Source organism: Suricata suricatta, chromosome 3 (genome assembly GCF_006229205.1).
Source record: "Suricata suricatta isolate VVHF042 chromosome 3, meerkat_22Aug2017_6uvM2_HiC, whole genome shotgun sequence".
NCBI lineage: Eukaryota > Metazoa > Chordata > Mammalia > Carnivora > Herpestidae > Suricata > Suricata suricatta.
Window position 1 is genome coordinate 62,465,732 of NC_043702.1, and position 10,965 is coordinate 62,476,696.

The 10,965-nt window shown below is 39.0% G+C and overlaps 1 protein-coding gene across 1 annotated transcript in view; it reads right to left on the reverse strand.

The window, feature by feature from the left end:
• Positions 1–10,965, reverse strand: part of XIRP2 (xin actin binding repeat containing 2) — a 75,815-nt gene that overhangs the window by 34,049 nt on the left and 30,801 nt on the right. The window contains exon 3 of the mRNA XM_029934448.1: positions 10,313–10,450. Within this exon, the coding sequence (XP_029790308.1) occupies positions 10,313–10,450 (138 nt within the window). The remainder of the gene's footprint in view (positions 1–10,312; positions 10,451–10,965) is intronic.

A 10,965-nucleotide genomic window follows, 5' to 3' on the forward strand; every position in this document is an offset into this window, starting at 1 on the left:
TAAGAACAATACCAGTCCTTTTCCCTAAAGCAATCCCAATCCATTTTACTTGAAAGGAGTGAAGGGCGTATCTGTAAGTGCACTTGTCTCCTGCAAATGAAACTGAAAATGGGTTCTATAAGAACAAACAGGTTTACAGAAACAGAAAACCCACAGAACTATTAAGAAGAGGAGCTGCAGAAGTGGTACTCCAATAATTGGGGTGAACATTGCTCCTACAAATTCTATTTTGGAGAACGAGTAAGATGAATCATAGAGTGAAAAGCAACCAAGTTAGGAATTTTTGCAAGCACTTTATTTACTCTGTGCTTGCAACTCTGTCTTACTTATGGGTTTTTTTTACTCACCACTGAGGCTCTGACAGCCTGAGAAGTAGTGGCAGTGCACCCTCCATATGGTAAAATTCCTAAACCCCTCCAAGTCACCAGGCAGATTAGTTCATTTAGTTATTAACAGTGTGGTAAAGGAATCCAAGCTGAATGCACACACTGGACAGATGCACTATTTCACCAAGAAGACAGTTTCCACAAAGGACCCAGGCAAACATTTTGCCAAAGTCTTCACTGTGGGATTTGAATGAGCTTCCCTTCATAATGATGCACTGCCGTGCCCTGCAATGCTGCCACAGGGGAGGGAGAAGCGAATCCCTCCCTGCGCTAGCGGAAGAACTCATACACCAACAGATTCTGCAGAAGAGGCTGAAATTGGAATTGCAAAGGGACCATGACTAAGACTTTATGGTCACGCCTCAGCACAGTTAGCAACTGCCATCAGCTTCATGTAGGGACAACAGAGGTCGAGAGTTATAGTGTGTGGCTCCCAAGTAATGCGACTGATGTCAGTAGGTCACAGACAACAGTCTTACTGTACTCTACGGGCACTCCTTATGTCTTTGGGAAAGAACTCACATTGGTTTAGTTATGTAAAGAGCCAAATTCAGTAGGTTCACTAAGTTATTTAATAAAGTTTATCACATTGTAGTTAAATCCTGTGTCTTTCAGAAAATAACATTTGTATAGAAATATCAAAGGTACAAACTGAAGAGACGTTAGGTATACAGATTGTATAATCCTATAAAATTAAAATTTTCAGATAAAAATTACAATAATGAGTTAAATCTGTTTTAATTAAATATTGGTGCCTTAGTGTGGCCTAAGCTAATAAATTCATTCATTTTTAGATTATCTTTGTTCTTTCTTTTCTTTGTTTTGTTTTAGAGATCAGCAGAGTTTCAGATTGTTCTGATTTTTTTTTTTGAGTTTTGCTGTATCTTTCCATAGTTCATTTATATCATTAAATTATTTAAGTTATTTTAATACTCAAATATATCTTTGTAAATACACATATAACTGCATTTCAATATTGTCTGGCATTAATGAAGGAGCTAATGGGACTTGGTGGTACCAGGAGATTGGTTGTTTGGCTGACTGACATTTCCTGTACTCACCATGATTTCCTTAAGCTCTTGCTTTCTCTGTCTCCACAGTTTCTGTTCTGTTCTTTGACTGACAATGTAGAAATCTCAAGAGAAATGTCCATATAAACAGGGCAATAGGAGGGCCCTGCTATCAGGCTGCAGAAGAGTGAGGTGGACAGAGAAGAAGCCTCCCATGAGAAACAGAGAAGGGGGTGGTCATCTCTGGGATAACAAGTCCCAGCCCAGGTTTGTACTGCCGTGTTCACTGCTGCACATCAAAGTCACCTGGAGGGGTGCCTGGGTGTCTCAGTCAGTTAAGTGTCTGACTCTTGCTTTCAGCTCAGGTGATGATCTCACAGTTTATGAGTTCGAGCCCCACATCAGGCTCTGTGCTGACAGTGCGGAGCCTGCTTGGGATTCTCTCTCTTCCTCTCTGTCTGCCCCTCCCCATGCTCTCTCTCAAAATAAATAAATAAGCTTTAAAAAGCCCACACTTTTAGAACTATACCATTCTCTGATTCCTGACCATACACCAGAACAATGTAATCAGAATTACCTGGGCTGCCTGGGAGGTCCAGTGTACTAACCTTACTGAGGTAGCTTAGGTGACCTGAGTTCCCTCAGAGGTTTCATGCCCCAACCTGATAGGGAGAATGATGGGATCCTAAGTCCTTATCTATTCAGAGAAGACGCAGGAAAAAAGGAGTCAAGGTCTCTGAAAAGATGCTCTGCTTCAGTTTCTAGGTGACGTAGAAGCCAGTAGACAGAGGACTCATCGAAACCCACCACACTACGTTCCCATACCCCCAAACAGGGAAGTCGGGGGAGGAGCATGTAGTAGGAGCTTCATAAGGAGAGCAGGATGCACTTCTAGACAAGCCAGACTCATGTGGGCCTTATGCAAGCAGGGCTTCGTGGGGCCTGTAGGAAAAGCCTTTCATCCTTTCATCCTGAGAAATACAAATTCTTCTGGAGTTTAGTTTGTGTTTTTGCTTTTGTTTTCATTAAAATTGGTGCAAGGAGTACTCGCTGCAGTTAATTTACTTTGCAAATTGAGCAAAGATTTTTTTTTTCTACAAAATAGAATTCTCTTTTATTTGACTTGTGTGGAAAAACGTATGGGATTCCCCCAAGACATGGATAGGAAGAGAAGAGACGCAGATGGAAGCTGAGCTAGCAGGAAGGTCACCGGTGGCAAGGGAGCCGTGGCGGGGGCACAGGTGCGGAAAACAGTAATAAAATGGGCAATTGTGAACATAACAGAGTTTTGAATGCAAAAGTGGAGGTAAAAAAGTCAGTTTGAAGTATGCGTCTTCAAACTCACAGAGTTTGAGTTTGGATCAGAGATTGAATTTCCACTTCTTGCTGAATTGAAAAGGAAACTGAGTAGTTAGGATAGAGCAAAGCTGGTTTGCTGTCAGGAACTGGGATGTTTTGGTTAACAAATAACTCCAGTGAACTGAATTCTGCATAAACCATCTTGTGCAGGTCTGGCACCTCACTTGGTTGAGGCCATTATTTTATTGTTTGCTTTATTTAGCAAACACATGGTCTTCTGATTCTGAGTCAGCATTCAAAAATTAATCTCACTGTGTTCTTTGCATTATCAAAGCTCACTCAGCACTAGACCCTAAGAGCTGTAGAAGATAGTTTGAATGGTTTGGCTTGTGGGAAATTTATGTGCATTGGTTGGCCTATTTGGAGAAAGGTCAGAGAAAGGTCAGGATGATTCTCTGGCTGGCGTCAAAGGGAAAGAAACAGTTTTCTGGCAAATAGGGGCCCTTACTTCTTAGTATTTGTAGATCTTAGTATTGTATCTTGAAAAAAAAACTATTTGCTATACTTATTTCAGACAACTGGAGGAGTGTCATTTACCTTCATTATTTCAAAGCACAAGCCAGAAAATGTCACAAAGTAGGCTCCACCCCTTCCCAATATTTTCCTCTCCCTTCCACACATTAGCTAGAACGAGCTGAGAAATCACAGCCCTCGTGGAAACAGAAAAATTCCACACAGCTCTCACTGTCTCCTTTCCTCATTTATTGAAGCAGGGTAGTCTTTTTTCTGTCTTTCCTGATTCAATTCATATATTAATTATATCTTCCTCTCAGTACATCGTGTCACAGTACTGCGAATAAAGCAGATGCTATATTCTTCATTTGCTCCCACTGGAAACACACGCTTTATGCATAATGGCAGCCAGGCTGCAGTTGACGTCTGCTCCACACATACTCCTCTCCCTGGTTCTTCTAGACGCCTCCCTCCACTTACCATTTCCTAGAGTCGGGGTTGAGTACTTTTTCCTCAAAAGCAGACCTGCTACTACAATTTTTTAAATATGCACTAGAGTTACTGACTGCTCCAGAGCAACATATGCCCAAAGCATTCAGAGGGATGTTAATTTTAAACTAATCTTTAATTACTTAATGAGCTCCTGGGAAATGATTCTGTCTCCAAGGGCCAAATAACTGAAAGAAAAAATGCTGAGGTGTCTGTCTGAGGGGGGAGGCATAGAACAATGTCATTCTCCTTTGTCTCCTTACAAGTACATAAAATGTTTACGAATCATATTCTCCTTTGAAAATAATTACCACTTGATTATGCTTTCTGGGCTTTAGTGGCAATTCTGCTGATGATAATAGCTGATGTTTATTGAACGATTCATACAGGCCAGACATTTTAGGAAGAATTTTACAAGGACCCTCTTATTTTGTTCTTAAAATACACCTGTTAGTCCATCCTCATTTCATAGAAGTCAGACGGCGAACTCTGAGGACTGTAAGCTCGGCTCCCTGGTGCTAGAGCCAGCAGACTGACGCATTTCAGGCTTCCTCAGCTGAACTGAGGTTCAGGTTACTTTAAGTTGTAATAGTCATTTAAAAATAGCATACCCAATTAAAGACAATATACGACATTCTTCTGATCACAAACTCAAGTGTTGATTTGGATCTAGGTTATGTTGTCATAGTTGATAGAAATCTATGACCTTGAAAAATTATTACATGGCAGAAAGCTAAAGGTAGGTTTAAAGCACTTATCTGAGAAATGCTTTGCAATGTGGACATTTTGCTGATAAAAAATATGTTTAGTCTGCTAGAAAGTAATTGCGGGTCACCTTTAAAGAGTTTAAAACACACAGATGTCAGATTATATCTGTCACAAGCTGTCAAAAATGTTTTCTGTCAACCTAAAATTGTCTAGGGATTGTTCCAAATCCACATAATTTTACCAACTGCTAATGCTTACATTAGGGTATTTGAAACAGCAGATACATGTAGAAAGACACATACTGTCTTGCAGCTTCCTCTTGTCCACATGAGACTTGGCTGCAGGGAGCAAAGGTCAGGAATACTGCACACTCTTGACATGGATTTAGGGTAACCATTTTCACTTAAAAGCAATTACCTAAACACTGGATTGTACTGATTACTTCCAAAATTATTGGAGCACCATCTGCTCTTTCCTACTTAAGCCACTTAGAAAACAAAACAAAACAAAACAAAACAAAACAAAACCAAGCAACCCCAGAAAAGTAAAGGTTTCCAGGACTTTAAAATTAATAACCACAGAGTCACTCAGTACTGTGTAAGTATGGGGGAAAGAAAACAAAGAATAAATTCATATGAGAAGATGAAGGTCAAACCCTGAGTGTGAAAATATATCACAAAAAGGGATGTGTTAGATTGCTAATAGGTCAAGGTTTATTTGTGGGGGGGAATGGGAACGTTGTAAAATTAGACTGTCCTGATAACACACAGCTTTGTAAATGTACTAAATAGCCATGGCATTGTATACTCGAAATGGATGAATTTTATGGTAAGCAAATTATATCTCAATAAAACTGTTAAAAAAGGAACAAAGGAAGAAAAAGGAAGACCTGAAAAGACAGAAACCACATAATGGGCAAGTGAAAATGAACTCAGAAAAGAGATGATGGCAGTTTCACATCAGTAACACCTTTATTCTAATGCCTTCTCCAGCATATTTCAAGGTACCCTTTAAAGAATATGGGAATGGATTAAATAAAGAAAGAGAGAGACGGTATAAGCAGGGGAGGGTCATAGAGAGAGGGAGACACAGAATCTGAAGCAGGCTCCAGGCTCTGAGCTGTCAGCACAGAGCCCCATGCGGGGCTCCAACCCACGAACAGTGAGATCATGACCTGAGCTGAAGCTGGATGCTCAACTGACTGAGCCACCCAGGCGCCCCACCCAACACATTCTTTTAAGAAGCTGAACCCTCTTCCCAGGCTTCTCTCACTCAGGGGATCTGATTGTCCAGAGTGGGTCCTTTTTCTAAGTTACATAAGGATACGCCACAGACTAGCAGTGATGCTGCTAACTTAAACAGGTAGAACCATAAAGCATGACAAGTCTGGCATATATAAATATGACATTATCTCAAATTTTAAATGTCTAGCTAAAATGAATGTTCCTATATTTCATACCTCCTTTATTTCTGTTTCAGAACTCCACTTAATTTTTTTAAAATGTTTATTTACTTTTGAGAGAGACAGAGAGAGAGAATGAATTAATGAGTGGGGGAGGGGCAGAGAGAGAGGGAGTCACAGAATCCGAAGGAGGCTCCGGGCTCTGAGCTGTCAGCTCACCAATGGTGAGATCGTGACCTGAGCCAAAGTCTGATGCTCAACTGAGTGAGCCACCCAGACACAATCAGAACCCCTGTTGAATAAAGGGTGGTCTGATAAAATAGTCTGATCAATCAGCAGACAGAAGGGATCTTTAACCTGAGAGACACTTTAATTTTCTGAACTTGTTTAGCCCATTTGCTGATTTCTCAGACAAATGGTTACCGAATAACTAATTACCCTGAAACATCTGACTTCAGTACATTAGAAAGGAAAGAGGCAGATTGAACTTAATTATTATACCTTATAAGATCACTAATTGTGACATTAAATACTGTCAGAAATCCAAAACAAATGTTCTTTCTTTTAAGTCTAATTAAACTTAATTTTCAAATCAATATTAATTTTTACATACTAACAATTTTGTTTTTTGCCCGGGGCAGATTTAGCAAAGAGATAAATCTCAAGTACTTTCAACAAGCAAACTGAAAACACCATCTGGGTGGACAAGAGCTTCGGTAAAACAGAATTAACAATCTGCCCCTACCTGTAAATGTTCTCCATCCCTGCTGATAAGAGAAGCAAGTTTTAGAATGCATTTGATAGTTTTAAAAGTTCAAGTGAAGGGGCGCCTGGGTGGCTCAGTTGGTTAAGCGGCTGACTTTGGCCCAGGTCCTGATCTCATAATCCATGAGTTTGAGCCCCATGTCGGGGTCTATGCTGACAGCTCAGAGCTTGGAGCTTGCTTCGAATTCTGTTTCCCTCTCCGCCTCCCCAACTCCGTCTCTCTGTCTCTAAAAAGTAAATAAACGTTAAAAAAATCAAGTGAATATCTAAGACATGATTTTTCTTCTTGTTTTAAAAACTTTTAAAACGTTTATTTATTTTTGAGAGAGAGAGAGAGAGTACAAGTGGGGGAGGGACAGAAAGAGAGAGAGAGAGAGAGAGAGAGAGAGAGAGACAGAATCTGAAACAGGCTCTGGGCTCTGAGCTGTCAGCACAGAGCCCAACATGGGGCTCAAACTCATGAATCACGAGATCATGAGCTGAGCCAAAGTCAGATACTCAACAGACAGACCCACCCAGGTGCCCCTAAGGCCTGATTTTTCTACATTTTCCTCTCTCTAACCAAAATTGATATGTATCTCAAATTTCTAATAAGGATTATAAATTATTTCATTTTCTGAGATACAGACTTGCATACATTTCAATAACATTTACTCATTTTTTAATTTTTTAAGCTTTTTAAAAAATTTTAAAAAATTATTTATTTTTGAAAGACAGAGAGAAACAGTGTGAGCAGGGGAGAATCAGAGAGAGAGGGAGATACAGAATCTTAAGACAGGCTCCAGGCGCTGAGCTAGCAGTCAGCACAGAGCCCGATGCGGGGCTCAAACCCACGAACTGGGAGATCATGATCTGAGTCAGATGCTTAACCGACTGAGCCACCCAGGTGCCCTAAGATTTACTCATTTATTCTAACATGTTTCCTTTATGTTATTTATATTACATAGCATTATGACCTCATGGAATTAGGGGGATAATTAGCATGTCTAAAAGTAGATAATGAAACTGAAGTTCAGAGAGGTCACAACAGGCCCAGAGTCCTGCAGATATTCAGCCTGCGAGTGCATGTTTTTATTACACTCACATGCATTAATATTTCATGTACTAGAGCCAGAACTACAGTTTATAATAATAGATTACATTTGCAAGGAGCTTATAGCAGATGTGTGTGTGTGTGTGTGTCTATCTATCCATAAAACATTTATATGTTGCTGCTGTTTGGTTTTGCTTTACCCAGTGTCCACGTTTTCTCCCTTGATAACTGAATGTTAAGAACTTCCATTTAGGTAACAGGTACAGAGGCTTCAGCCAATCACCATCCCTGGCTGTGGCAATTAGTTCTAGGAAAAGCGTGAGTGTTCATTTAGAGCCAATTAAATGCAGTAAGGCTGGTTCCCGAAACTTCTGGGAAAAGGATCTCACTTTTTCTCTGCATCTTTTTTACTACTATCTGAGGGAAACCTGAATGAGAATGAGGCTAACTCAGAGGAAGTGAGGTTAGAAAAATATATATCTGATCAAGGTGATACTGATTGTTTTTTTAAAAAACAAACATTGTGTAGTAGTGCTTACAGTGGGCCAGGCACAGTCTTAAACACTTTACAAATATAATTCATTCAATCCTCTTAACAAACTTATGAGGTGGGTACATTTGTAATCTTGACATTATAATTAAGGAACTTGCCTAATGTCACACAACTAACAGATGAAGGAGGAGGGATTTAGACCCAAATGATCTGGCTCCAGCTTCTGTTCCCTTAGCTACTATGCTTTGGACACACACTGGGCCCTTACATTAATGGTAAGGAAATACATACTGAACAATGGGTTCTCAGAAGAAAGAAAGAGAAAAGAAGGAAGAGGGAATGAAAGACTATCCCTAGTTTGTTGTATTTGCCATTTTCTCCAGTACAAATATTCTCACTATGGCTGATTTCAAGCTATTTACATGACGTCATCAGGTCTGCACCATTCCTGAAAATTTAATTACCAGACAGTTGGTGCAAGCCGGCTGCTGTAGTGCACTCCTGGAGCTGACACCAAAGCTCCCTCCCACAAGACTGTATTTTTGTGACTCGATGATGTTCCTTTTGGTTTAAGCCACTTTGGGCTGGGCTTTGCGTCTCCTACAATATTAAGGGGTCCTATCTGATTTCAAGTTTCATGGATAAAGAAATACTTTCGCAGAAGCTATGCTTTGTCATATGAGATGTCTACAGTAACCTCATGAGATGGATAAATCACTCATCAGTAGCCCATCTTAATTGATCAGAAACTGAGAGTTGAGTTCATCTATGTAGCACTGACTACATAATTTGCCAGACCCAGTGCAAAATGAGAATGCCAGAATCGGGTCCCTTGTTCAAAAATTACTAAGACTTTCAAGATGATGACAGAAGAGCATTAAGCTAAGTGCAGGGGTCTTCTGAGGATGGGGCCCTGAGTGACTACCAAGGGCCACGTGCCATGAAGGTGGCCCTAGGTCTGTGTCACTCAGCTGGTTGGGCGGCCTCTAAACTAAGATCTGTAAGTCCCATAGCCCTTACACTAGATCACAATGTGTCCCTGCATAATAAAAGATAGTATGTAATACATTTCTATGTGGAATTTGTTACTTGTTATTAATGATAACTAACTATATGCTGTATAGTTGATCAGTTTCAAGTAAACACATAATTGACTCACTTAAAGACTCCTATATTGCAATGCCTATATATTATATCACAAGTATATCCAATCTTAATTTCTTATTTACATTTTGCTTCCATTAGGCAAATTTAAAAGAAATAGTACCATAAATTTATTGAGCTATTTAGATAGCAGATTTTTTTACTTTTCAGACAAAGCCAGAAAAAGAAAACAAATACTATTTCACATGTCAGATTTTTAATCATTCTATTGATATATTTCCCCTACTTCTTCCAACCTCTGCCCCACACATACGAGACACACAACTGCCTTCATTTTGAAAACTTTGGTGACTCCAAATATCCTAGGGATTTTTCGTAAACAAACAAACAAACAAACAAACAAACACAACCTTTTATCTTCCACTACAAAATTTTATAAGTACCCCTGTTACTCTATTCCTCATGGAAAACATGGACCTAAATACAGCTGTTTACAGTGCAATTACTGTTTTTCAAAGTGCTGAGCTAAGTCTAATGGTTTTATTACTGGGATTCTCACATTCAAAAATCATCATAACCCATGACAATATTTGGTGATATATGGTAATGGAGGAATGAAATGAGAAAAAACTCTTTTATACCAGATAAAATGCAGAAGTTGCATTATGCAGTTTTATAGAATATCTGGGTTCTACTACTCAATTCTTGATGATTTTAAAGAAAGCATAAAATTTGCCACAATAATCAGCTTCAAATTTAATCTGTGCAAACAACCAGCAGATAGTTTATCATGAATTATAACCAGGAAGCAGAGGCTCAATATAAACGTTGCTCTCAACATTTCTATTTACCTGTTGACTAACCCAGGCTATTTAATTTTCATTTATGTTTGAAACATTAGAAGCTGAGAAAAAAAATATTCCAGCCTGGTTCCCTAGAAATATGACAAAATGCTCCATGTAAGTAAATCAATACAGTCATATGCTTTAAAAATGATTTCTAAAGCATTTTAAAATTACAATATTTGCTAATGAGTAATGAAAATAAATGTGCCACCGAAGAGGAGACTTCAGCCCTACGTGATTTACCCATTACCTGTCGGAGTGTTACCTGCTCAGATCTGTTCTGGTGCTGGTACTGGTGCTGAGACAAGGTATTACAAGAAGAAGCAATTTTGTCCTTCTCAAATTGTCTCTTCACTTTGGCCAAACCACCAGGCACGGTGCACATTCCAGACTCCTCCATCATCTAAGACGGTTTAAGAAAGAGGAAGATTCAGCTTCATATCTGCTCAAGATGGGATTTTACAAACTATTATTTTTATAGTTGACAATTATTGATGGGTGGTATATTAAAGAATATGACATATACAATTATTTCAGCAGGCCCTTATAGAAAACCTGAATAAAATAATCTCTCCATGTTGTCTTCTCATTTGTCAGACTTTTGATATAAAGTTAGAGGGAACTTCAAAACATTGAGTTAATTCTCCTTATCGCAGATAGATTTTGATATCTGGATATTAAACCTGTAGAATGTATTACTCTAATAATATACAGACTCATAGAAATGAGAATAATGGATTCAATTTTAACCCACAGTAAGGTTGTCATTAAAATTCCAAATGTCTATATAGGCAACACATTATTAAGAACATTTAAACATCTGACTCTATACCCCAATGTTCAAGGCAGCACTTTCTACAATAGCCAAAACATGGAAAAAGCCTAAATGTCCATCACCTGATGAATGGATCAAGAAGA